The sequence below is a fragment of the Melospiza georgiana genome, chromosome 18 (assembly GCF_028018845.1).
Source record: "Melospiza georgiana isolate bMelGeo1 chromosome 18, bMelGeo1.pri, whole genome shotgun sequence".
Classification (NCBI taxonomy): domain Eukaryota; kingdom Metazoa; phylum Chordata; class Aves; order Passeriformes; family Passerellidae; genus Melospiza; species Melospiza georgiana.
In genome coordinates this window covers 4,510,047-4,537,786 of record NC_080447.1, presented here as the reverse complement: position 1 = coordinate 4,537,786, position 27,740 = coordinate 4,510,047, and the positions used below count along the sequence as shown (strand labels likewise).

Genomic DNA, 27,740 nt, shown 5'->3' with positions numbered 1-27,740 from the left:
GTTCCACTCACACACCCTAACTCTGATCAGGATACCCCACAAAGCTGGGTTAATTTGATTAATCATGCATTAATACACATTTTTAGCCTTATTTACAGCAGTACTGAAAGGACCTGGCTTCCCACTACAGCAGGCAGATAATTCAGGTAATATTCCATGTTCATACCTTTCCATAAATTTTTGAAATATTTTTCCTCGGAGACTATCACAAATTTCTTCTATATATGGCTAAAAAAGGGTGAGGAAACACAATTAGTATTTAAGCAGATAATAAATGGCTTTTTTCAATCCCATCCAACACACAGATCCTGGATTGTCCTAAAGAAGCCTCAACAAAGCATTTTAGCTTTATTTGGCTTTAGGAATCTGAGCGGCTGCCCTGAAGTCAAACACAAAATCAGCTAGGAAACCTTAAGGGGTGTGGGGGCAAAAAATTCTTCTTTCAAATGTATTTAACCAAGAAATTGTCACCCCTGTGGAATCCAAACTTCCCAGGGCTGCTCCCTCATCTCTGCGGTGCTTCTCTCCTCCCTGTCCTGGCTGAGAGATCAGCACCTTGGAATCCCAGGTGGCTTTTTCCAGGGAAATCCCTCCCCTGGGTGTGTCAGGGCCCAACCTCCCCCCAGGTAGAGCTGAGACATCCCCCAGCACTGCAATCACCAATTTCCAGCTCAGGAGCACTGCAGACATCAGGCAAGGGGCAACCTCCACATTTTTCAGCACATAAAAATCCACCAGATTTAGATAAAAGACACTTGAGCTTACAAACACCCCCATGATGGATTAAGACTATTTCTCCACTGTTGCAGCTCAGTTCAACCTGACAGGATGAGCATCTTCCTGATGGAAAGTGATTTACTCTAAATCATTTAATGGCTCAAAATTACACAACTATAAAAACTCTTCTGTTCACACACCAAGGTATAGTTTGCTTTTCTAAATGTGCTTGAAAATATTATAGATAACAAGAGTAAATTGTGATTTTGACTTGGAAAAGCATTTCAATCCCACTTACAGCACAGAATATGTACCAGTCCCATTTATTCAGTCTCTTTAAAGAGTATTTAAAAAGTCACTTTCTGTCAGAGAAGCTGAATGTTCAGACTGTGAAAGCTCACCTGGAAAAGGCTGGCTGGCACTTGTTTCTTGGCTAAATGTGTTTGTACATGATCTACAGCTTGTTTTGAGAAAGGCTTTTGGAAAAGAAAAAGGAAGATTTCAAACAGTTGGAACTGTCAGGAGTTTCATTTCAGGTCAGAGCACTGTTGTTCTTTTCCCCACACAGAAACACCGACCCCAAGGGGAATCAATAGGGCCTCCCACAGGTATATTACAGTGAATATTGTGTGAAATGTGCAGAATGATCCAGTAACAGGATTAGTCTGAAGCAGAAAAACAGGAGAGGGGAAGATGAGGAGGAGGAAGGTAAAAATCAAAGGGGGTGATGATCCTCCTTTAACAAATCCATGAAAAATCCCTTTACAGGCACAGCTCCAGAGCCAGAAGCACTCATGAACTTTTTACTAATAAAATAATGCATTTTGGGGGAAATAAGAAAAAAAAAATAAAAGCTTAAACCCTCCACCCAAAGCATGACACCACCAGAATAAAACACCTGCAAATCCTTCTTTTAAATGAGAGCACATGAAACTGTTAAGAACAGATCAATGGGCCCAAACTTCAGCTAGAGGAAATGTGTCTTTTCAGTGACTTTAGCCACATCTCTATACACACACCCTGCATTTATTTCACCCTTTTGGACACAGACGTTTAGTCCAAAAAATCCTAAACCAGAAAAATCTCCTGACACTTCCTTTGCGTGCCGCCAAATTTAATGAAAATCGCAGCACGCCTCAACTTTTACACCTCAAAAAAAAAAAAAAAAAAAAAAAAAAAAAAAAAAAAGCATCATTCTGAATTTGGCCAAACCCAGATGCTGGATTTCAAAGGGAAATTCCTGCTGCCAGGAAGGGGGGGAAAGGGCAGGATACCCACGTGGGAACAGGAGAGCAGCTCCTTCATGATGTAGGTGTCGTAGATCTGCCGGCTCCGCGACAGCCGCTCCTCCTCCGAGTCCAGCTTCTCGTACTCCTTGATCTGCAGCACAAGCACACACCACACATCTCCTGGGGATTTCTCACTCTTTGGGTCAAAACAAAGAGTTTTGGCTTGGTCTGAAATTTTATTTTGGGCTTGGGCTGAAGTTTTATTTTATTGTTTTCTTTATTGATGAAAAATCGCCCCTGACAGCACGGTTACAGCTGGGATTTCCCTTTAATATTGGGATTTTCCAATTGTGGAGTCCCATTCCATTGGTGGAATCCTCATTCCTGCAGGGATTTAACAGGATGTGGCACTTGGGGACATGCTCAGTGGTGGCCTTGGCAGTGCTGAGTGAACAGTGGGATTCAATGGGCTGAGAGGGCTCTTCCAACCCAAAAATTCCCTGATCACAGCACATCAGGTCCAAATGTCCAAGAAAGAATATAAAGCACATTTCAAAATGTTCACATAGTTCAGCTACACTGTGGATCTGAACCCTAAAAGTGGCTAAAAAACAGTTTTACAAAAGACATCAAGTTTCCTCGGGTGTGCTGTCGGAGATCAGTGTGTTCCAGGTGAAACAAGAGCAACCCCAGACAGTTCATTTACAGAACAAAACCTGACAAGCAGCTCCTGAACAGAAAGTTCACCCAGTCCAAGGGTCCTCTGGAGCATATTTAAGGAAAGAGCTCTTCCAGAAGTGACAAAATGTAAAAAAAGATGCAAGGGGAAAGACTTAGCACTGGCTTTCTGGACCTTCCAGGAGAAACCCTGGGATCCAGATCCCTGGCGGTGAGCAGATCTGCTCTGTGCCACACAACCCCAGCACTGCTTAGCTTGGGAAAACACCTCCAAGATCATCAAATCCAATTATCAAGAGACAAACTGGAACCAGCCTACCTCTGGAGGTGGAACATTAATTAAAGTCAGTATCTTTCTAGCTGTACTGCTGGTGTTTGCTGACATGATAAGGCACCAGTCCCACCCCGATCTGCCATCTGTGCTGCTTCCCCCTTGATACCAATTTATAATTAAAATGACTCAAAATGTCTTTGCCCAAGAAACACTTTTAATTAATGCAATGACACAAAATAATTAGCAGTACAGGAGGAAGGCTGATGGATATCTGATTGTCTTATTTGAGAACAACCTCCTATCCCTCAATGTTTGGTTGTTCAAGGACCCAACTCCTCATTCAGTGTTCAGGGGTTTCAGCAGAGCCCCACAGAGATCAAAAGGATCTCCTCAAAAACTGGGATCAGAATGCATTTGTTTTCAAGTATTTAGAAGCTCTTTTTTTCCTTTTTTTTTTTCCCCAATTTTCCCCCCTTTTTCTTTTTAATTTCTTTTCTTTTCCTCCTGAAACCGATCGGGATGAATCACTCATCCTGTTAAATGCCTGATCGTGACTCCAGCTGCAGTGATATGAAATCCCTGGAGTACAGAGCTCTTCTACATCAAGCAATTTTTAATGTAGCAATGTACTCAGATTATTCTATGTGTAATAAATGCAGCAAGTAAATCAAATATATATAAAAAAAAGGAAAAGCTCCTGGATCCGGTATGTCACAGAGGAAAACACAATGAACCTCTCTTTAAATATCTTTAATGGGATTTTTCCAGAAGTACATGACAAAGCACTGAAATTCTTTTGAGGCAACATTTTGCTAATAACCTAAAAATACAATTTTGAATTGTTTCAGAGATAAAGAGGCAGCCAAAAATATCTTGCTAAATAATCTGGTACAACAGGCCTTTTTGGATTACTTATGACAGTGATATCTTCAGTGTATAAAGAGATGGAAATGATAGAAAAAGATTCTTTATTGACAGCAGGTATCTGATCTGACTGAGGGAATGGAGCCTTGCTGAGGACTGATCTCCAAATTGATCCCAGCTGTTTGTGCTGATAGCAAGGAAAAAAGTTAAATTCTCAGCTCATGAGTGAAGCAGCCAAGGCCATCCCAGCTCTAATTAACCCTGAGCGTCAGGCATGGGCAGGTCTGCCCTGAAATCAGCACCTGGGACAGGATTCACTGGGTCACAATTTATTCAGGGTCACAAATGTAACAGGGAATGAATGATTGAATGGAGCCACGGAGCTCAGACCCTGCAGCAGCAGAGGCTGGGGAGGGCCTGGGCATTCCTTGGAATTATTGATCCTTTGGGATGTGTCTTACCCAGTGAAGGAGCTGACAGGCACTGTGCATCTCCTGACAAGGGACACAACTCATCCATGTGAAGCCACCTCTGGTGTCCCCTCTGCCACAGCAGCTCCTGAACCATCTGAGCAGCTCCCACCCCTCATCCCTCCACAATCCCCCCCCTGCTGCCTTTTCCACAGGTGAAAAACTGCTGGGAAGGACCTGAAGGGTTTCAGTGTCACCCCAACAACCAGCAAATTCATCCCAGATCCTTTTCTACCAGTCCACACTGCTGCAATGTCCCTCTCCTTCCCTCTCAGCATTCCCTGATGGAGCAGGGCAGCCCCAAAGCTCCATCACCACCAGCACTTACCTCCTCATAGAACTTCAGCTGAGGGACAGCTTCATCAATCTCATTCATGCAATAGTCTTTAAAGAGCAAAAATCCTGGAAAGAAAAACAGAAAAAAATCAGAAAAACTTGTCTCATTACACTTGTAAAAAGGCTCATGAAACCACCTGAGTTCCACCATAGGCTGTATAAACCTGTGTGAGCATCCCCAATTGCCAAGGTTTAGGATTCTGATTCCAGCTCTTCATTTCCAGCACAAAAGGATCCCAAGCCTGCCTCACCTCCCACAGGTGTATTAAGCCCATTACTGCTTCCACCTGCTGAGGATTTGATCAGGCATTTCCATAATGCACAAAAATATCCTGTTCCTCTTCACAGACCACATTTTCTTCTCTCTTTTTTTTTTTTTTTTTCCCAGTAAAAACTAAGCACTATTCACGTTTTGGGGTTTTTTTGTAAGAGATTTACCTACATTTCACTGCTGAAGCACAACCTCTTCTGCACTCCCATTTCAGAATTACCGGTTCGTGTTACCTCTAATGGGTTTTATTGCTCAATAAATTACATCAGGGTCTTTACAGTTCCTTTGCAAGTAATTTAGAGCATGACCCCAGCAGGCTGCAGATGAGAATCTTCCATTAGGAGCATTTTAATGCACTGTCACAAGCCTCATCCCATGGAAGCTCTGTCTTTCCCTGCCTCTGAGCTGGCACCTGCTACCCTGGAATTTCACACAGCAATCTGTGGCACAAATGTCCCCATCAGTGCCAAACCCACCCAAAGTCCCCCATTTCCTCAGCCAGACCGTGCACCTCCACCTCTCCTTGCCAGCTTGGCTTTTTGAGGACAAAAAAGTGAAATTTTGGGAGCTGACTCAAATTCCTTATTTCCCACATGACGGAACCAGCAGCCGCACGGAGCAGAATCCTGCTGAATGGACTGAACTTTTCTGGGACAATGAACCAAAGATTGGGTAATTAAGAGACTGAAGAGTGGCACAAACAGCTCTGAATGCAGTGAAAGAAAAATCCCTGGCCTTGTCCCAGCTCCTGGCTGGTGCCCAAAAAAACCCACAAACAACAAAAAAACACAACAATAAACCACAAAGACAACTGTGGGAGGAGTGTGAAAATATACCAACACACATTTCCAGCAGGGCCACGCCAAACATTCCAGCCCTGCTCAGTATTTTCCAAACTTTTTCAATTTAATTATGGCAGAGAAAGAAGAGGTTCCCAAGCCCATGGCACAGGGAACAATCAGAGGCTTATGCAGCCACAGGACACAGGGCTGCTCCTCCCTGAGGCCCCTTGGCACTGCACTGCAAAAACCCAGATATACCCAACATATACAGACTGAGGGCTCAGCCTGGGGAGGAGAAGGTTGGGGAAAGAACTCACAGCACATTCCAGGATCTGAAGGGGCTGCAGGGAAGCTGGAGAGGGATTTTGCATCAAAAGTTACAGGTTCTGTCTAACGAATCTGTGGGGTTTATGACAGGAGGAAGATGGACAACTGGAGTGACAGGACAAGGGGAATGGCTTCAGACTGAAATAGAAATTTAGATGAGATATATGGAAGAAATCACTCCCTGTGAAGGTGCTGAAGCCCTGGCACAGGCTGCCCAGAGAAGCTGTGCCTGTCCCACCCCTGAAAATGTCCAAGGCCAGGTTGGACAAGACTTGGAGCAACCTGGGATAGTAGAAGGTACTCCTACCCATGGATGATCTTTAAGGTCCCCACCAACCCAAACCATTCAGTGATTCTACAATTCAGACAAATCCAATTAGAGCCTAATGATTCCCCAGACTGGAATTGTTTCTGTTTCGACCTCCCATTCTATCAACAGACCCTGCACTTCCCCTGCAGCACAAAGGAAATCTCCTCCTTTGCTGCTGCTCTTGGATTGAGTGAAAAATGATCAGCCAGAAACTGCAGCTCTCACATAATGGCACAACCAAGTGACAGATGCAGCATTGAGTAAGTGACAGGAGTTTTAAGAAGTTCAGGGGGAGCTGACGAGGAGCACAATAAGCACAGTTAACAGCACACAGAAAAATAAGCCCAGGAACAGAAAGCAGGAATTAATAAAATGATAGCGTTAAGTAACAGCTAAAAAGAACCGGCAATTATTTATGAAATAAAGATGCTGACAGCTTTGGCTTTAAAGATTCCTTCTGCTATAACTATATAATTTCTGCAACAACCAGATCACTGGTTGTTAAGGGAAAGGAAAAATATTTTTTAAGAGCTTCTTCTGGCAACACCAAAGTGATGGATGATATCAATAATACACACACAGAGTGTGAGGCAGCACCCAGCTCCTCTGGGCTCCAGCCTCTGGACAACCATTTTCCCCTTCAGCTTTGTATTTACAATCCCAAGACAAATTTGCCAAGTGCCATGAATTGCACTGACTCTAATTACCAAGGCAAAAATGTCTTTCAAGGAGGGATGAAGGCCACCTCTGAGGTCTGCAGAGGCTCACAGGCAGGAAGGGATGGGCTGGTGGGGAGAGCAGAATCAGGTCAGGCAGCTCAGCCAAAACCAGGTACTCACAGAGCTCATCCTCAGCTGCACAAGGTCCCTGGCACAAGGAGGGGAACCAGGTTAACCCATCTCTTTAAGACAGAACATGAATCTTTACTTCAGTATTTATTCCAAGTAATTGTGTTTTTCCAGCATGAGCACGGGAATTTTGCATGAAATCCTGACTCTAATCAACAGCATCCCTCCACCCCTGGTTTTTGTCTCCAGAATTCAGCCTTTCCCACAATCAAAGAACAAAAATGCTGCTGGTGACCAGCCACACACTCCAGAGCCCTCATCACGTTTGTGGCCTCCACTGGACCCTCTCCAGGAGCTCCTTGTGTTTCTTGAGCAGTGCAGAGCAGAACTGAACAGCACAGCCCAGATGTGGCCTCACTCAGCAGGATTAAAGCCACCTTCTCATTTTCTATTCTGTGGCATTTTCCTGTCTGTGGCTGTCCCAATGTCCCCCCCAGGGCAGCAGCCACGGGGGTCAGCACTGGCCTCTGCCTCCTCCAGCAGTCTAAAGGTCACCTGCAGCCACAACACCACCTCCTCATGCCTGTCGGGCAGCTGAGAGCACGGAATAATAAATATAAAATAAACCAGGACAACAACGAGGAGCTCCACCATAAAACACTCGGAGAAGATGACTTATCTAATTCTAACTGGAATTTTATGAGCATCAGATTCAAGTGACCTTTTAACAGGAGTAAATAAAAATCTTATTAAAGCAAACAGGAGTGACTAGGTGAGAGAGCAGAGTTAAAAATAGCCACGTTTAGCCCCGATACAAGCGTCCACAATGTCACTGATTGAAAGGAAGCTGCATCTATTTACAGCAGGCCTGAACGTGGTCCAAAACGCTGATGTAGCCTCTTTCTAGTAGGCAAAATAGCAAATTAGAGAACAAAAATACCAAGCTGTTTCCAAATCCTCCCCAAAACGTGCTGTGTATAAATACAGAACCCTGACAAACAAAGCAGCAGTGACATCTGCACCAGACACGGGCTCCTTTCCCGGGCAGGAAAAGCTTTGGGAATGTGGGATGGTGCTCAGGGCTGCCACACAGGCTCTGTCCCTGCTCAGGGCACTTGGAGGGCTCCAATCTCAGTCATTCCAAGATGAGTCTCATCATCTTTCTTGCTTGGTGAGCTTGGGTAACAGCAAGAAGCCACAGCCAGAGGATGTCTCATACACTGCACCTCCTGTCAGGACACTGCACCAAGGGGGGTCAGGCTGGAAATCAGCAGGAATTTCTTCCCAAAAAGGGTGGTCAGGCATTGGAAGGGGTTGCCCAGGGGGGTTTGGAGTCCCCATCCCTGGAGATGTCCAAGGAATTCCTGGATGGGGCACTCAGTGGTGGCGATTTGGCACAGGTTGGACTCGATGGTTCTGGGAAGAAATTTCCTGACCCAAATGATTTTGGGATTCTGGGGCATCTCCTCCCCAGGAGGAGAGCTGCCACACCACAGTGACATTACAGCACAGCTGAGTTTAAATCCAGCTGTGGGTGTGCTCAGCCTCCTGAAACAGCCCTCGGTGACCTGCAGATCCATCGGCACCAGGAACAGATCTGGGTCATGGACACAAAACCACACAAAACCTGTGATTCCCACCAGGCTGCAACTGTCACAGAACACCAGGCCAGGCTCAGACTGCTGCTCTGTGCAGTGCCCACACAGAGCTGACACAGCACACAGCAATTCAGGCCACCTAAGAGCTCCACAGCTGAGAGAACCACCAATTTCCCTCTCCAGGAACAAAGATCACCGGGCAAAGCTGTGTAGGAATTGTGCTCTGGCAAGGTGCAAAGCCACAAGAATCCTCCCAGCCCAGAAAGCATCACACATTCCACTCCTTTCCTTTCCCTTTTCCATTCTTTCCTAATTGAGCCTAATGTTCGTTCCCTTTGCATTAAAAATAATACATTATAACAGACTGAAACATATTCCTGTGCATGGAAAGCAGGGGAAAAGAACAAACTGTATTTCATGAGGACGTGCATCCAATGGTGAGGAGAACAGAACAATTTCCCTAGAACAGAACCAAACTGAGCTCAAAATGAGGCTGCAAGTTGCCAGGTAGCCTGTTTAATGAGGTCTAGAAATCATTGTATGAAAATAAGCTTTGGCTAAAAGGTTTTAAGTGTCGTCAGAGAAAAACTTTTTATTTCCAGGCCTATTTTCCAATAGGTTTTCACCCAGGGAAATCATTGTTGAAGTCTGATCAGCCTTCTTTCTAAACACCAGACTTGTGCATGCAGGGAGAAGAGCAGGAGAGCTGAGCTGCTCCTCCAGCACTGACTCTGGGAACATAATGGAGGAATATTCACAAATATTCTGTGTCAAACCCCAAAAGCTTGAGCCAGGTAGAGCATCCCAAGCAGTGAATATACAGATTTACTGAAAGCATTCAATTATCATTATTTAGGCTGCCCAGAGAACCTGTGGCTGCCCCATCCTTGGAAATGTCCAAGGCCAGGTTGGATGGAGCTCTGAGCAACCCGGGAGAGTGGAAGGTGGAGCTGGATGAGCTTTAAGGTCCTTTCCAACCCAAAGCACTCAGGGATTTTCTGAATATCCCCATGAAATAGCAGCTCTGACCACTGAATGTGTGATCAATCATTTTTTAAAGCCATGCAGAGAAAATAATGGGGAAAACTTAGCTCTGAACCATATTTACTATGTATCCTTCATATTCTGGTCTCCTTTAACATGCAGATTCCAGCTGACTGAAGTCAAAAATCAAAGGCATTCAACATATCAAAGGTGAAAGAAAAAAAGTGGGTTTTACACAAGAAAAAGCTCCTCTAGAAGATGGAGGAGTAAAAACACTAAACAGAAATACACAAAAATATTCTAATTTTTAAAAGGACCACTAAACACAGAATAGAAGCATTTCATTTCAATCCAAAGAATGTGATTAAATTCCTTCACTAAATCCCATCAAGGAATACACAACAATTGAGGTTTTCTTTTTTCTTCACTTGTAAACAGAAGAAATTCACAGCCCTTTGCAACTGGTACCAGCAAGCTAGCAAGCAGGAGCAGCCTAAAAACCTCATGGGGGTGGATTGGACTTTGTTTTATCTGTTCTTTCCCCACATCACAATTGAGGCCTTACCAAGGATGTGAAAGTTGTTATTTTCCTGACCAGTATTTTTCCTTTATAAACATTTTTAAATTAATTACATAATACAAGCCAATATCCCTTTATTATTGAGAAACACACTTTTCCTTCTGCCCTGCTCCAAGCTGAGAATTTACCAATTCTGTTACCAATTACTGAACACACAAACTCCACTGGGAAATGCAGCTCTGCTCCTCAGGTAGGGCTGAGATCCAGGTGTGGTTTTTAGTGGCAGCAAGGTGACAGCATCATTTGATAAAGAAAACATGGAATAACTCCACAACAAAAGGGTGTTCTCAAGCCCCTGGTGCCAGCATTTGCCTCAGCAAACTCTGCTCAATATCTGAACCACTGTGAAGAGCCAAATTGTTCAGGCAGAGCATCGAGGAACTGTTGTGCTATGGTCAAAACCAAAACACAAAGCCAGCAGTATTCAGTTAGTAAATACACACAGCACTCAGGTAAAGAGCAGCAAAACCACTAAAACAACAGTGACAGAGCCCAGCTGATTCTGCTGCAGGAATTTCTGACTCTTCCTCTGGTTCATTCTGGCTCTCTGAGAAAGCTGCTGTGAGCTGGAGGCTCAGACACAGATGGTTCCGCTGCTCTTCCCCTTTTAATCACAGAAATCAGGGGTAGAAGTATCTAGAAACAATAAGAAACTGGTTTGCATGTTTTTGAGCCCACCTATCCCACCTCCATGGACACACAGGTGACAGCAGGATGTCACAGAGGCCCTGGCTGGACAGGACACTCAGGGAAGGGGATTGTCAGGTGTATCGCCCATGTTCTTTACAGGAGAAATGCTGTATGGATCAATAAAAGCATCTGGAAATGGGGTAATTGATACCCAGAGCTCTCCAGCTCCTCTGCTCTGCACCTCTGACCTTTCTATCCCTTAAATGCACTGCTGAAAGTGAGAACACTTAATAGCTCCAGTAATTTAGATTCTACTGGCTGGTGCTGGTTCTGATCCCACTGACGGGAATGGCAGGCCCAGGGCATCTGCTTTATTACCAATATTAATAAAGCTTTTACAGCCATGCAGGTAAAGCTCATTAAAGCTGTTACCATGCCACCTCACAGACACGGCAAACCAACACTGCCCTACTTCTCAGGGGCGCTCAGAGGCTTAATTAGCTGTGAACTGTTTCAAGACACATTGATAAAAACTCCATGGGAGTGCAGCTGCTTCAGATGGACTGAGGAATTGCTGGGTGGGAAGAAGAGGAAATCAGGACTCTGTGTGAACAGTGGTGGGGCACAAGGAGAAGATTCCATCGGGAAGGGGTGAAGAAAGCTCAAGTGAGGCCAAGCAGAGAGGAAACACCACTTTGGGATGGAAGGCACTCCTGCACAGTGTTAATCACAGAATATCCAGAGCTGGATCATCATCCACTGCTGGCCCTGCACAGACACCCCAACAATCCCAGGCATTGTCCAAGTGCTCCTGGAGCTCTGGCAGCCTCAGGGCTGTGCCCATCCCTGGGGAACCTGTTCAGCACCCAGCACTCTCCAGGGGAAGAACCCTTTCCCCAAAACCCAGCCTAAACCTCCCTCACATAATTTTAAGCCACAGCAAAGAGAGCTCAAGAAGAGGCTGGAGAAGGCTGAACCAACCACCCAGGGCCCTTTTGATGCAAAAGGAATGAATTTTCCTACAGGATTCCAAGGGCAAAGCAAACACACACCTCTGGCAGGTGCAGAGCAGGGCAGGTGTGCCTGTGTTTGTGTGTGTTCTCTGGAAACAGCCAAGGGAAATGCCATGCAAATAATTCCTTATCTGTTCTCTCTATTATAGAGTAATACTCCTTAACACTCTCCTCTTCTCTCCTATGCTGCTACTTCAGTTCAAAATTGCCAGTTTGCCTGGAATTCTTGATAATTTAACCCAAAAACCGTGTAATTGCACTGCTCTGCTGAGATAAAGACTTTCTCCCCATGCCTTCTATCTCCCAACAACTGCACTGCATATAAATGCTAATCTACCAGGATGTGTACATTATCCATCATGGGACGTTCCAGATGATAGGGTATATATTTTTTTCCTATTTTAAAGCTCAGATTTAATCTGCAGCTCCCCTGGGAAATCACACAACACAGCATCTTCAACCCCCCACAAAGGCAGGCACACAGATCAGGGCTGAAGCCCAACAAAGAAATACTCAATTATTTATCATCAAAAGAAAATCCAAAATGAATAGATGCATTTTCACAGTGCCTTTGGATACTCTTTATCCCTGACACCAAGCCAGACAACTCCAATGCACATAAAATCTACAGCAGGAGCTTCAGCAACACCCCTCAAAATGATCTTCGAAGCAAATCATGCCAAGCATCACTTTATTTTACCACAAAATAAGAGGGTGTTGAAAGAAATGTAGCTTCCAGCAACACTGAAATTATGACACAATAAAGAGACCTTAAATCTAACACTCATTTGGTGAAAAAAAAACAGAAAACTAGACCAACTTTTAGAAGGCTCAGAGCAGGGATTTTCTCTTTCACTGTCCCCCCCACACCCCCAGCCTTGTTTGGTGCAGGCAGAGAATGGTGTGAGGAGCAGATCCCCTGTGAAATATCTCACATCAACGGTTTCTGTTTCAGTTTGCAGCCACACAGTTTCCGATGTCTCCTTGTGGTTTGGGCTCCTGTGTTGTTTTTAACTATCACAGAACTGAGCAAGGACAGAGGGGCTTCCACAGAACCTCCTGCAGCCTCTCCACAACCCCACATCCCAGGCTGATCTTGTGCTGAAAATTATAAACACCATGAGAAAGAAGAAGATCAGTCTTCAAACAGCATTTTAAATGCAATTTTTTTTGTTTGGAAGACAACTTCCTAATTCTGGTGGTGACTAATTCTGTGTGGTGGCTGCCAGGTCAGGACCAGAACCTCAAAATAAAACCACTTTGCAGAAACAACCTGTGCCCCTGCTTTTACAGAAAACCCACCAAGTAACAATGTCTGCTGCTTGGCTGCACATTATTTAACATCAAAGTACCAGGACAGAGCAAATTTATCACAGTGCTCGTGATACAGCTCAGAAACTCATCCCTGCTCACTTCACAGCCAAAAACTCAGGTGCTTTTCTTTACTCCCCACCAAGTTTTATAGCCTTCATTGTTATTTCCTCAGAGGACTATTTAATTAGTCCACAATGCCAACAGCACATAGATCTTCTGCTTAAATTAAACAATAGCTTAAATAATGCTCTAGGGAGTCACTTTTCCCAGCCTGTTATTTTTAGGCAGTTCAGGGAGCACGGTGCCAGCAGAAAGAGGAAGAGCACGAATGTTTTTCTCAACAGATTTTAACTCCTATCTAATGATTAGCACCAAAGCTCTGAAATAATGAAATATGAGTCCTTAACTAGAGAAAGAAGCAACAGAAAGCATAATTCACTCCCCCAAAAAAAAAAAAAACAAACAAACAAAAAAAAACTGCTGTAGCTGTTCTCACCCCAGTTTTGGTTGGGGTTTTGGTTTTTTTTTAACAGAAAGTTATCCCTGACCAAGCTGGAGGAAACAGCAGCCAGCAGGGTCATTTTGAGCACATTTCCCTGAAAATGAGAAGGGCAGGCACAAAAAAATTCCCTGTGCAGAAGGAGCTACCAAGCAGACCAAATGCTCTCTGGAAGCTGAGCTGAGGAGCTGCAGAACAAACATGATCCATGCTGAGCTGGATGAGGACAAGGGGAGCAGGGAAGGGGCTGAGAGCCCCCACAAAGCCCCCGTGGGTTGGAACCAGCCCCTGATGCAGATGGCAAAATGCTTCTCCCTCCTGCTGGGAAAACCTCCAGCTTGGAGCTGGTTGAGGAGGATATGGAAGACAGTGGAATGAATCACCTCAGAAAGATCATCCCTCACTCTGCGAAAGTGGATGGTAAATAAGGAAAAAAAAAAAAATTGTAACTTCTTACGTCAACTACAAGTTGTTTTAATTAATTCACAAAGAAAAAAAAAAAAAAAACAAAACCAAGCCACCTTCAGGGGAAAAAAAAAAAAAAAAAAAAAGCAAGTTACTTCCTAGGAAAGGTGCAAAACTCACAGTGCAGCAAGACCAGCTGCTGAACCAGCTAAAACACGTCCTGTTCTCATCCTTCCCCCAGCCCCAACGGCCGTGCGAGAGACGAGAAACCGAGAAGGGTGTGAAGGAACTGCCACGTCCCCCCAGCTCCAGAGATGACAGCAGAGCCTGCTGGCCCTCACCACGGTCTCAAGCAGCCACCAGGGAAGCCAAGGCTGAACCATGGAGCTGTGGATGCTCCAAGATCACATCCCAGGATTCCTAACCCAACTCCATTCCCAGTTTGTTTGAAAGCCCAGTCACTGAGTTGTAACTGGCAGAAAGTTTGCTCCAAAGCATTTAATAACCAGGATAATCCTGTTCCAAAGCAATATTATGATCTCACAGACTCCCTTGAATGCCTTGGCTGCAGCAGCCCCTGATCTGCTCATTCCCACCTGCCCTCTGAGGGCAGGGGCTCTCCATGACAAGGACTCCACGTGCAATTTTCACACAGTTGTGAAGCAGAGTGGATTCCATATGTAAATTATGGATATTTACATATTTCTGGATATATAGAATGGCTTGGCTTGACCTTAAATCCCATCTCATTGCACCCCCTGCCATGGGCAGGGACACCCTCCACTAGCCAAGCTGCTCCTAGCCCTGCCCAACCTGACCTTGAACGCTTCCAAAACCCCTCAAAACGCCTCTTTTTTCTAAAGAAACTCCTAATCTGGTGTTGTAGCAAACAGGATGTGGTAAAAGAAAACCGGCTAAGGTGGTTACGCACTCGGCTTCGAGACAGGCTGTACTTCCCCAAGAGGCTTCTGCTGTGGAGGAAGCAGCTTCTGAAGGAACAGCCGGCTGGGCTGGGCTGCCAGAGCACTCTTCTGGGTGCTTCTGCGAGCTCCATGTCCTCTGACTCACCAGGACATTCTTAGAGAGCTCCAGATCCTTCTGGAGCATCACTCGGGTGGGGGGGGCACACAGCAGTGCCAGCACCAAGGGATGCAAATCGGGGACAGACTTGTTTGTGCAAATCTGATGGAGCCACTTCCATCCCTGATGAGCTTCCTGCTCTTATCCTGATCCTAAAGGGCTTGGTTTCCAAGGCAGAGCTGCCCCTGTGACTCCCTGCAGATGCACACCTGGCAGGAAGGGAATTTGGGCCAAGCTTGGGCAGTGGGAGCAGGAAAGCACTGACCCTAAAATGATTTTAGGGCTCACTAAGAATAAACACTCGCAGGTGATGAGACCAGCACCATAATTAGACACATGCATAGGGAAACATCCCTTGGATCATCACAGCCCTTGGATCAGACAGCTGATCAAAGCCCGGGTTTACATTTGAAAGGATACTGAAAAACAAGAAAAATGAAAAAAAAAAAAAAAAAAAAAAGTGACCTGGAGCTGTGAGGAAAAATTTAGGTCTGGGGAAAAAAAAAAATAAGAAACAAACCAGTTCTCATCTAGAGCAGTTGCCAAGGAAAAACTGGGGAGCTCGGTGCATTTTATAGTCGGTGTGTAAAGATAAAGCAGGGAGTGCTGGATGGCTCCTCAGCAAAATCATCACAGGAAAAACCAGGGAAGATCCAGCAGAATTACTGGATCAGGCTGATGGAGATTCCCCCCACAGGACCTGCCCCACCTGCGGTCTCACCACATCCCCCCCCCCCAGCCAAAAGAGACGAGGAGCAGAACAAAAAGGTGATTAGAGTTTTAATTACCTCCCCATCCTTCTCCTCACAGCCCTTCGCAGAACGCTCGCCTAAAACTGCAGGTACTTTACCACAAGCAATTATGCTAATGTCTGGAAACAGAGCTAATTGAGTGGCAAAGAACACGATAGAAAACGCAATCAAATTTAAATGAACAACCACAGTAAAGGAAATACTGTATTTTCCAGCGTGATGCAAAGTCTGCTGTTAAAAACAGTCGTGTTTAGCTTTAATCTTTTTTTAAAATCCCATTTTAAATCCTATTTTAGCTTCAGAATGAACTGAAACTCCTGCACAGCGTTCACAGAACTGCTCCTCATTTCCAGGTAATCCAGGGCAAGTCCTGCTCTGCCTGTACCCGGGGAGAGGAGGAGGAGGAAACCTCTCCTCTGTGCACAGAAACGAAAATGTTAATGAAACTGGGCTCTAAAATTCCAGCTTTAATGGCTACTACCAACATGGGGGAAAAAAAAGAGAAAGATCTAATCCTTCCAAGGTTCCAGTTACCTAACTGTAATTGCTGTAACTAATCAAAATAACTGCAACAGTCCTCGCTGTAACAGGTAATGAAAAGTATTCAATTACACAAATAGAAATATCCATTACATAGAAGATGGTCTGTTTGACTTCTCTTTTTATAGAGAAAAAAAATTAAAAATGGACTTCTTCATTTCACTGCCCCCAAAGAGACTCAGTTGAAGGCAGGCTGTGTTTGGTTGCTTAAAATTCTGCTTATTTTGCAACTGTCAGGCTACAGCAAAATATTAATGATTCAGCATAGGCACTGGAGCTGAAGCACACACTGAGGTGTCAGTACAAGCAAACAAGGTATCAGCATTTGCATGGCAAAAGTTTTGGGCACAATAAAAAGTCATAGTTTTAAGCACAAGTACAGAGTTGATGAAACACAGTGAAAAGTTCCCCAAGACTTCCAATGGCTCTGAGACTCATTAAGCAGGAAGGTTTTTGGTATTTCTGCTCTGGCCAGAAGGCAGACCAGTGAAAATTCAACCAGCCCAAAGATGCCCCCATTGCACCAATTTTCCTGGGAAATCAGGTACTTTGCTCACTACAGCCTCATTTCAGACAGGAATAAAACCACTGACCTCCTCAAGACTTGCCAGCCAACTCACTCCTCAAATCTGCCACACAAAAATCCCAAAAGCCCCTCATGAAACCCTCCCTGCTTTATTATCCACACTACCACTACATTTTTTTTTTCATTGAAATTAAAGCTCTAGAAAATTGACAAACCTTATCATTTCTGCAACAGCTTCTCTGGTTTTGAATCATGTTCAACCTCACTTCTCCCTTCCACTGCCCACATCACACCCTATTTCAATACTTCCCTGTAGGTCAGATTTAACAGACTGCTCATTCCCACTGCTCCTTCCTGGACTTTTCCCAGCAGGTCCATGTATATATATTTTTTTTAATCCGCTGCCAGGATGGACACAACATTCTGCCAGAAGAGGATTATTTCACATGCCTCGCTGGCTACAACACTGATTTTATATTTAGTCGTGTGTGATCCAGCTGAGCCAACACAGCTCGGGGCTGGCTGTCACGGCCAAGTCCCTGCCCTGAGGGTCCCCAGGCTGTGCCTTGTCATTGCTGTGGCACAGGTGGAGAGGAAGGACGCTGCTGGATTTCCCTGGGAGCACTGCATCTTCTCCCTCCCCTGGTTTGTGGAGTTTTTGTCCTTGGTGTGTCACAGCAATCACAGGGGCTCCTCACTGCAGCATCAACGCTCATCTCTGATGCTCCCATTCCCTGCATCCACATTTCCATGACTAACTGCTCCACCAGCCCATTTCCCAGCAGTTTCATCCCCTGCACACACAATTTTCACCCCCCCCATGCTGGGAGCAAGAACACCATGGCAGAGGGTCAAGACAACACATCTGGGATCTTTTCTCCTGCTCCCTTATCAACAGGCTCATTACCTCTGCAAAGAAAAAAAAAAATTTAACTGATGTGACACATTACATTGTTGACAAGCCCATACCAAGTAATATCATTTTCTCCTCGATGTTTCCAAATAATTTAATTATTTTCCCTGTAGTTTTCCAGAACCTGAAGTTGACAGATGGCCTTGCTCTGTCTTCTTCCCTTTCACAACATTTCATCTTTTGGAAGACCTTTGTTTCACTAAGTCCTGTCCATCCTCCAGTGTTCCTCCATCTACAGCCCTGGCTCCTCAGCAGGCACCACAGAAAAAATGTAAAAACCAAAGAGATCTTGAAAATATCTACTCAAATAACATTTTATTGAAACACGACTTACCAATCTTCTGATGAAAGATCTTGTCAAAGGTTAATTCACCCCTTTCCTCGAGGTATTTCTGCATAACACTGCGGATACTGAAAGAAAAAAAAGGGGGGAAAAAAAAAAGAGGGGTTACTTGAAATTGCTTTTTGATCCCTGGGAACGTCCTGGTCACCACTTTATTCCTGTCTCAGGTTTAGCTTGCACAGTAAAATAACTGCACAAGTCACCCCAAGCCACACAAGGAGCCAAGAGCAGCTCCATTAGGCCTTGCTTGGCTGCAGTGCACTTAACATCTACTCTGCCTAATTTATAATGTCACAATCACTCACTTCAACCACATTAACAAAGATTTCCTTTATTTGTCAAGTAACTTCAATATTCATTGTAATATAATGCCCATAAAAATTTCATATGGGCAACAATACAAGAACATAAATCTTAAAATCAATGCAGGCCAAAGCAACTCTATTGTCACAGCACCAAGCCAAAATTCCACCAGACTTTCTCTGTTTCCAATTTTAAAATCAATAATTTCCATACATGCTATTTATTACTATAATTACACTACTTATTATGATAATTATACTATTTATTATTACAAAAATAACCTTGAACAAAGTACTCATGCTCTAAACAGGGCCATTAAATATCAGTGATATTTCTGCAGCAGCAAGACTGAGCAGCTAAGCCCTGCTGACCTCAGGGACATCCCCTCTGGTGTGCTCAGCATTAAAATTCTGAGAAACCTCCCAAATACTGACACACATCTCCCCCATGGAGGGAGGAAAGCATCCACACTCCTCCTCAGAGGAGCTGAGGCACGAAGTCTGAATGACTTGACCAGAAAAAAAGTCTATAATGAAGCCAAGGACTTTGCTGGAAGGCCCTAAACTCCCATGTAGGAAAAATTCCTATTAATAGTTCTCTGTGTATCTCCAAGTCCCACGTGGAACATGGATCTCTGAACAGTGTGATCCAAAGCGAGAGCTCTGGAGGCCAACCACCACATCAAGTCAGACAAGAACTGGGAGGGCTGAACACTGTTAATCAGGTTTGAGATGATAAATTATTCAGTGACGAACTTGCTGTTTATTTGTTCATTAAGAACTGGGTCTGCCCTCTGTGTATTTTAACAATCTAAACAAAATACTGATTTTAAATGAAGAGGGAGCAGTAAATAAGAGACTGTGGAATCACTGAATGGTTTGGATTGGAAGGGATCTTAAAGAATATCTTGTTTCACCCCCTGCCATGGGCTGGGACACCTTCCACTATCCCAGGTTGCTCCAAGCCTCATCCAATTTGACTTTGGAGACTTCCAGGGATGGGACAGCCACAGCTTCTCTGTGCCAGGGCCTCATCACCCTCACAGGGAACAACTTCCTCCAAAAATCCAACCCAAATGTTTTGCCTTGGACACTTCCAGCGATGGGACAGCCAGACCTTCTCTGTACCAGTGCCTCACCACCCTCACAGGGAACGACTCCCTCCTAAAATTCCAACCCAAATCTTTTGCCAACCAGACCTTCCCCTCATCCCTCTGAGCTCACAGAGGAGCCACTGGAGATGAACCAGCCTGGCAGGAGCTCCCAGAGCCCACGGCTCCCCCTTCTCCCCGAGCCCCTCAGCGCTGCCATCGCCCCCAGGCACTGTCCCTGTTCCCACTGACCACCAGACCAGCAGTAACAGAATAAGCCTTTTTCATAATCATGACACCAAGGAAGCTTTGCTCTGCTCCAACGAGTGCGCTGCAAGAAATTACATCAACAGATCTTCAGTCTAGACAATGGGAGAAGATAATGAAAATTTAACGTGTGACTGAGGCGCCCAGGAAAACAGTGATTGTGTAAGGAGCAAACCCTCTCCAGCACCTCCTCCTCCTCTGCTGACATCCCATACTTCTGGTCTGATGGATAACGTCAAAGGAACAAAATGTCTTTTGCAGCCACAGAAACTGAACAAATCTGTAAAATGATCACAGGCTACAGGAGTGTGTGCTAAGTTCCAGCTCCTCAACGCTCACACTGCTTTAAAATCATTGCTGCTTATCCATATGGATAAACAGGAATAAAGGACATGGAGTGGATTATGACTATCCAGAATAATCACCTGCTAATTCTCACATGGAAGTTCCAGGTAGAAATCCTCTGGAGTTCAAAGAATTGCAGCAGAGTCCACGTATCTTTCAGAAGGATGGAAAATTTTTAAATGGAGCTTAAGCACATTCCACAAACAGGAAAAAAGGTTCCCTCTCTGCTTTAGTCTGTTGACTCATTAGTTGCCCTACACGTAAACAATCTGGGATTAAAAGCTGCATTTCACAGAAATGCAGCCATTTCTGAAAAGCTTTCCCTGGCCAGAGATGCCATCAGCACAAACCACGCACTAATGCAAGAAGTGGCCGTGTCTGCACGAGTTCATCTCAGTTCACAGCATGAGCCACCTTAATAGCAGCACTCACAAGGAGCAGAAACAAAACTTGGCTGAAAACAAAATCCAAGGAGACTTCAGAAACAAAAGCACATCCAACTGGACTGCAGCAAAACCTTTTGTTCGTGTATTCTTTTCATTTCAAAGAGGAAGAAAACCGCAAGCAACAAAAAATTCAGGAACACTCCATTTACTATCCACATACCACAAGTCAACTGAAGGATGTTTAGGGGAAGTCAAAGTCAGGCCTAAAATTTGGTGAGAAATGCAGCTTGGACCCCGGGCACCTCTTTCTGGGCATCTTTATCTTCAGTGAAAGGCTGGTCAAGCATTGGAAGGGACTGCCCAGGTGGAGTCTGCATCCCTGTAAGTGTCCAAATGTGGTGTTACAACATCCAAGGAACATCTGGATGTGGCACTCAGCCCTCTGGGCTGGGTGACAAGGTGGGGACAAGGCACAGGTTGGACTCCATGCTCCTGGAGGGCTTTTCCAACCTCAGTGATGGTGGGATTCTGTAATTGCTGGTTTAACTGGGAGCACAGGGAAGCCCTTTGCCACTGGCCCAGGGAGATGCCCAGCAGTGCCTGGGCACAAACAGCTGGGTGCTCTTGTACTTCTGAGAGCCCTGGGTGAAGCTGCCCCCAAAGAAGGAGCTGAACAAACATCCCAGGCCTGCAGAGCACACGGCCAGCCCCAAGCAGGCAGAAAGATGATTTATCTGCACCCTCATCAAACCATAAACAGGTCGCTCTAACCTGGTCAGCTCCTCCACCTGCCCAGCAAAGGGATTTATTTCAAGCACGAGCTGAACAGTCAGTTGAAAGGAGTTTCAAGCTGCATCTTGGAGCTCTAGTTACTCCATCCTTGATCAAAGAAACCTGCTGAAAAACAGCCCTCAAGGTTAAGCTCCATTCTGCAATGGAACAGCTCTCAGTGTCTGTGAGCAGCCTGGCAGGGCACAGGCAGCAGCCGCAGTGCCAAGGTCGGCACAGGAGGAAAATCTCTACTTGAAAACACGTCTGAAAAGCTCAGGAGAAAACACATTATGTCCTTTCTAACACAGAAAAGGCCATGTGAGGCAAGAGCATGTCTGATCCTCCCTCTCAGATGAGTTCCAGCAGGAGCTGCAAGGCAGAAGGAGCCTTGGAGAGGAGCTGAGCCAAAGGCAGGACTTGTCCTTGGCTGCAGCACTGGACAACAACACCCACTCCTGCTGCTCCCAGGAACACTGCCGTGCCAGCCTGGGACTCCAAGGAGAAGCACGCCAAGCAGGAGAAACCAAACTTCTGCTGGGTGTCTGAGTGTGTGTGTGTGTGCCCAAGGATGGCCACTGGAGCTGAGGAACTGGCCAGAGGAACTGACCATTGCCACAACCCCAGCGCACGTGGGAATGTGCCCAAAGCAGGATTTGCAGAGGAGAGGAAAACAACCAGCACTCGCTCTGAAGCTTCTGACAAAGATGGAGAGGGACTTTTTCCAAGAGCATGTAGCAACAGGACAAGGGGGAATGATTTCAAACTGGCAAAGAGGAGGTTTAAATTAGATATTAGGAAATATTTCTTCTCTGTGAGAGTGGGGAGGCCCTAGCACAGGTTGTCCAGAGAAGCTGGGGCTGCTCCATCCCTGGAAGAAGGCAAGGTTGGACAGAGTTTGGAACAAGCTGGGATAGTGGAAGGTGTCCCTGCCCATGGCAAGGGGTAGAACTGGTTGGGCTTTAAGGCCATTTCCACCCAAACTATTCCACAATTCTATAAAAGTCCTGCTATTCATTTCACACAGACTTTGTCCCTGAAGTTCTTCTGAAAGTAACTCACACCTCAGGAAAGGAAAGGGCACAGAATGAGGCAATGGGTGTATCCATATGTACAATACTCCTACCACTGGAACTAGGTCAAGACTCTCCTTACTATTGCCCTTCCTACTGCTGGATCTTAAAGGAGCTTTGAATTATTTATCATCAGAGCAGATGATTTTTTTCTTGTAAATCAATAAGAGTCCAGATTTGTGGGATGTTATTTGGTGTAAAGGTGCACACATGCACACCACAGCTTGGAAAAACAATGGCCAGCACTGAAGAACCACATCTGCATTAAAAATGAGCAGTTCCAGTCATTAATATATTCTCCAATAGGCTGAAACAGGAGAACAGAAAAACAAAAAAAGAATGAACCAGCAGCTTCACATAGAGTAAGAGCTTAGTTCAGGATTTAACTTTACCAACATTTCCTGTACTGTGAAAAGCAGGTCATAAACTTTATCAGCTCAGATCTCCAGTCTGTAAAATAAATCTGGATTTATTTTTTCCCTCCTCTTTGTCATTAGAACAGGTACCATCCCTCTGCCACATGTGGCTCCTGTATCCAACAGCACACTGATGGCTGCTGGCACATCCAAATTAATAATTATTTCAAGAAAATGCCAGATATTCATCAACTCCATGGCCAGTGCTTTGACTGCCAAGGTTTGGCAGTGCTCTGTACTCCCAGCATCCCATCTCCACATCACAGCCACCTTCATTTATTCCCGTGTCAGGGGTATGAACACTGAACACTCACAAACCACCGAACCCATTTCATTCTGCTTCCTCTCAGACTGCACTCAGCTCAAAGTTCAGCAGAAGTCAATACTTCTCCAAATGACTGGGCTCTCAGTGCTGTAAAAGCTGCCACACACGTGGTCACTGTGGTTCCAGCAGTTCACGGGGCAAATTCTCAGCACAGAAAGACACAAAAGATCATGACACCATCTAAACTGATATATTTATGTATTACTTGTAAACTCATAGAAGCATACTCAGTGTTGAAGATCTTTCTCAATGCAAATCCTCCTGTGAGTCAGTTATTAATTAATGCACACGCTCAGCCTCATCACAAAGCAATGAGTGACCCCAAACTTTGATTTTTCTCCACAAACACATCACACCCCGCCACCTCCACGGGACTTCTGCCATTTTCTGGCCCAACTTCACCCATTTCTGCCCCATTTTGTGCCCTCACACCATTTCACTGCAGCAAACTAATGCTCTTAGAGCTGTCGTGGGTGATTAGCAACATATTTCACCCCAGAGCCCTGTGGGATGGAAGGGATTAGAGCTCAGCAACACCTGCCCACACCCCCTCCCCTCCCTGCATCAGCAGCTTCACTTATGCAAATGGTTTTAATGAAGAAAGTTTACGAGGAGGGAGCCAGAAGCAGGAGCTCTGGAGCTCCAACTCCACAAAACACCAGCCCCAAGATCCTTGAGGCGTTATCAGCGCTGAAATCTGAAACTAATATAAAAGCTTCTAAAGTACACGAATTCTGCAGGAATAATTACACCAAATTGCAGTGTCAAGGACTTGCCCTTCCACCAGACTGCTGCTGCTGAGAAATTACAAGAAAGGGAAATCAGAGCAAAATCACATCTCCCCGCTCTGGCTGCAATTAAGGCATTCACCAATCATAAATTACTCTTTTTTTTTTAAACAAACACAAAATTACTGAAGACGAGCCAATTTTTTCTAATCTTTCTCAATCTCAAATGTTTAGAACTTTCTTTGCAAGTAGCAAGTATAAACCTTGACTGAGAGACCAAGAACTACGGCCAACACTGACAGACGCCTCTGATTTATTTATTCATTTATAGGCTCAGGATACAATTTTACAGAGGTTTTAAATGTTTACTTCCACGATCCAAATCCATCATAAAGTTGCTAAAATTGGACCAAAGATCCTGCCCCAAAGGCCTCTGAACTGAAAGCATGACGGGGTCAACAAGTGCAATTCAAAGCATTGGCAGAATGGCCCAGAGCCACCACAGCCTAAAGTGGGTTGTTTTTTTTCCTCTTTGTACAAGTGCATTTAAAAGGTTTAACAATGCAAGATTGATCAAAAGTGAAAACCGGGATGAAATGTTTGGCCTAAGAATCAGAGCTTTCAAAGCTCTTTCAAACAACAAGTTAAAACTACAGGGATGTTCTTGTATTTTTATACAATTAGGGAAAATCTCAGGTAAAAAAAACCCAAACATCAAATAATAATAATAAAAAATAATAAAAAAATTTAAAATAAAAAATTATTTAAAAAAACAGAGGACTGATGCACAACACAGAATTGCTTCAAACATGAAAATTAACAGAGGAGGATAGAGAAGAAATGGAGAAGCCAGACTGGAAAACAACAGAAAATGATGAGAAGGCTCAAAAAACAATGTCAGTCTCAAAGCTGTGTCCCATTCCCATCCTTACTCAGGACATCAGGAATAAAACATCCACACACTATTTGGCTTTCTTTAATTGAGTTATGAGATTTTTTAGGTTGGAAAAGCCCTCAGAGACCATCAGGACCAACTGTTCCTACAGCAATGCCAAAGCCACCACTGACCCACATCCCCAAGTGCCACATCCACGGGGCTTTTAAATCCCTGCAGGGATGGAGACTCCCACCAATTTTTGGGATCCTGAAATGCCAGGAATTTTGTTCCCTATTCCCAAATTCTGTGGTCCCAGTGTGGATTTTTTGGTGAATTTTGGGGATTTTTTCCATTTAACTTTCACCATTTTTCCTCCGATTTTTGCCGTTTTTCCACTTTTCCCCCAGAATTTTTCTGGGGGGAATTTTTGGGATCCTGAAATTCCAGGAATTTTGGGTCCATCTTCCCAAATTTCATGATCCCAAGGTAGATTTCTGGGTGGATTTTGGGTCCTTTCCCCTCCAAATTTCACCATTTTCAGGCCCCAAAATCCACCTAAACCTCCCCTGATGCAACTTGAAGCCATTTCCTCTGGGCGCCAACTGGATCCAACTCCATTCACCAGCACACCTAAAGCTCAGCCCCAGAGCTCATTTCCCTGCTGAAATTGAGGGAGAAACACAAACAGCAGCAGCCAAGGCACATCCCAGAGGATCCCCTTGGGGACAGGGGTGTCTTTCCCAAGCTCTGAAGCACCGAGTGTTTCATTGGCTTCCCTGGAGCTTTTTAATTTCCCAGGAGGATGCAGGAGCTCTTTGCTCGTGTTCACCTTGAGCAGAAGTAGAACTCCCTCGAGCACCCAGCAATTCCCAGCTCCTGGTGCAGCTGGTGCCCTGTTCTGCTGCCACACATCCCAAACTCCATCCCTAATGATGGCTTTGAGCTGCACAGCTCCACCAGATCCTGAGAAATCCTCCCTTTTCCTTGGCTCTCTCCTCAATAGGAGGTGACACATGCTGACAGGACGAATTCCTGGCATGCTGGAAGGGGGCTGAGGGGCTCTATGATCCTTCAAATGCTTTCAAAAATTGTTATTTATTTCTGAATATTTATATAGGTGTTTAGTCAGTGTTGGAATGATTTTTTGGAGTGAAGCTCCTGTGGAAAACAGCTGTATTTTCTAAGCTAGAAACTGCTGCTTTTTGCACCAATTTAGTTCAATTAAATTCTGTTGTTTGGTTTGTGCACCTGGACCTGACGGCTCCTGATAGGCTTTCTACTAATTTTATTAATTACCAACAAAACCAAGCTATTATTGATAAGAAGATTAAACCAGGCCATTCCACATGATTTCACCAGAACAGAAACCAAGGGCTGCACACGCTCGTGTCCTGATGTTATAGTTCCAGCGTTGGCTGAAACCATTTCACACAGGAAGGTCTGGGCACTGAAAAGCCATCAGCTATAAAAGGATTAAGAGCTATAAAGTTCATTAATTTTACTGAAAAAAAAACATCTGGCAGGTCCCTGCAGCTCACCTGCACCAGATCAAATGAGTACACCTGTAACACAACATCACATTTTGGAAGCTTTCCCCAAAAAAAAACACATCTAGAATCATCCCTCTGTTTTTAGCACAGGAACAGAAGGCTGCACACTGATCTCCCTTCAGATCACCGTTGATTTACCCTTTTTTTTTTCCTTACTTAAGGTAACGACACCCGAGGGAAGGTCTGTGCTGCAAAACATATGCTGCAATCCTGCAGCATCCCCAGGGAGAAGTAATTGGAGCATCTCTCTGAAGGCCACATCTCTCTGAAGGCCACATCTCTCCTTCCTGTGCCCAGAGATGCTCCAAGCAATGGATGCTCAGCAGCTGAGACAGCTGAGGGTCTCCACTGAGGCCCAGAAAATCCAGCTTCAACTCCTGCACCTGCCCAAGGTGAACAAAGGCACATCAGGTATTTCCTAACTGGCTCCTGATCTGTGCAATGCAGATAATAAATAACAAGCTGTCCTTCATTCAGACTCTCATTCCTTGTGTCTTAAAGCTCTGCAAAGGGCTTTCATCCTCCTGTGCTCTGCTGTAGAAGCCTGTCTGTTATGGGATACTGCAGGTACAGTAAAATGTGAATTCCCAATAGAGAGAGAGAGCACCCAAACAGAGCCAAGAGCAGCACCCACAGCAAGCAGGAGTCCTCCCATACATCCTCCCACACTGACAGGCCATAATCCATCCCCAGGCATGAATTCTTCCCCAGAAAGTGCTGGAGCACAAAGCTGACTTGAGATAAAAAGCAAGTACACGTTGTCAGCAGCCCCAGCATTCTGTGTGCACACCCAATTATTTGGAGAGAGCCATTTCTTATTGCCTTCACAACCACACACTTCTGCTGATGGCAAAGCAAGGGAGGCTGAATTTCCAATCAAAATTTCACTACTCTGTCTCACCCTGAGCTAATCCACCAAAAATCACAAGTGTTCAGCCTTTACTTGTACTGTTAGTTCGGAAAAAAGCAAATTCTTCCCCTTCCTCAAGCGGCTCCCAATGAACCCTCACGTGGGTCTTTTCACACTATCTTCAGTTTACTCATTTAAGCTTCAGATTTTGGATAACAGGAAGAATTTCTTCATGGAAAGGGTTCTCAGGCATTGATTGGAAGGAGCTACCCAAAACTCAACACTTTTCTTACAGCAACACAGAAGCACCTAGAGAGACACAGAGGGCTGACACGGGCGGAACAGCAACAAAAATGAAAATTACACAAGCAATTGTCAGGAAAACGTTCCCAGAGACAGCGGGGTAAATGAATAAACACAACACGGAGGCGTTAAACAATGCCAGAGAAAACACCACCAAAATCACCCAGACTGACAGCACAGACAGGGCAATGGGAGCCTGCAACTCGGAGATTTACACAGATTTACACAAGTTTCAC

General features: G+C 44.9%; 1 protein-coding gene across 1 annotated transcript in view; it reads right to left on the bottom strand.

Annotated features, from left to right (window-relative positions):
* GRK3 (G protein-coupled receptor kinase 3) overlaps positions 1-27,740 on the bottom strand; it is a 61,434-nt gene that overhangs the window by 29,491 nt on the left and 4,203 nt on the right. The window contains exons 2-6 of the mRNA XM_058036803.1: positions 18,215-18,291; positions 4,561-4,634; positions 1,996-2,097; positions 1,119-1,193; positions 167-228 (exon numbers count right to left, since the gene is read on the bottom strand). Coding sequence (XP_057892786.1) covers positions 167-228; positions 1,119-1,193; positions 1,996-2,097; positions 4,561-4,634; positions 18,215-18,291 — 390 coding nt within the window. The remainder of the gene's footprint in view (positions 1-166; positions 229-1,118; positions 1,194-1,995; positions 2,098-4,560; positions 4,635-18,214; positions 18,292-27,740) is intronic.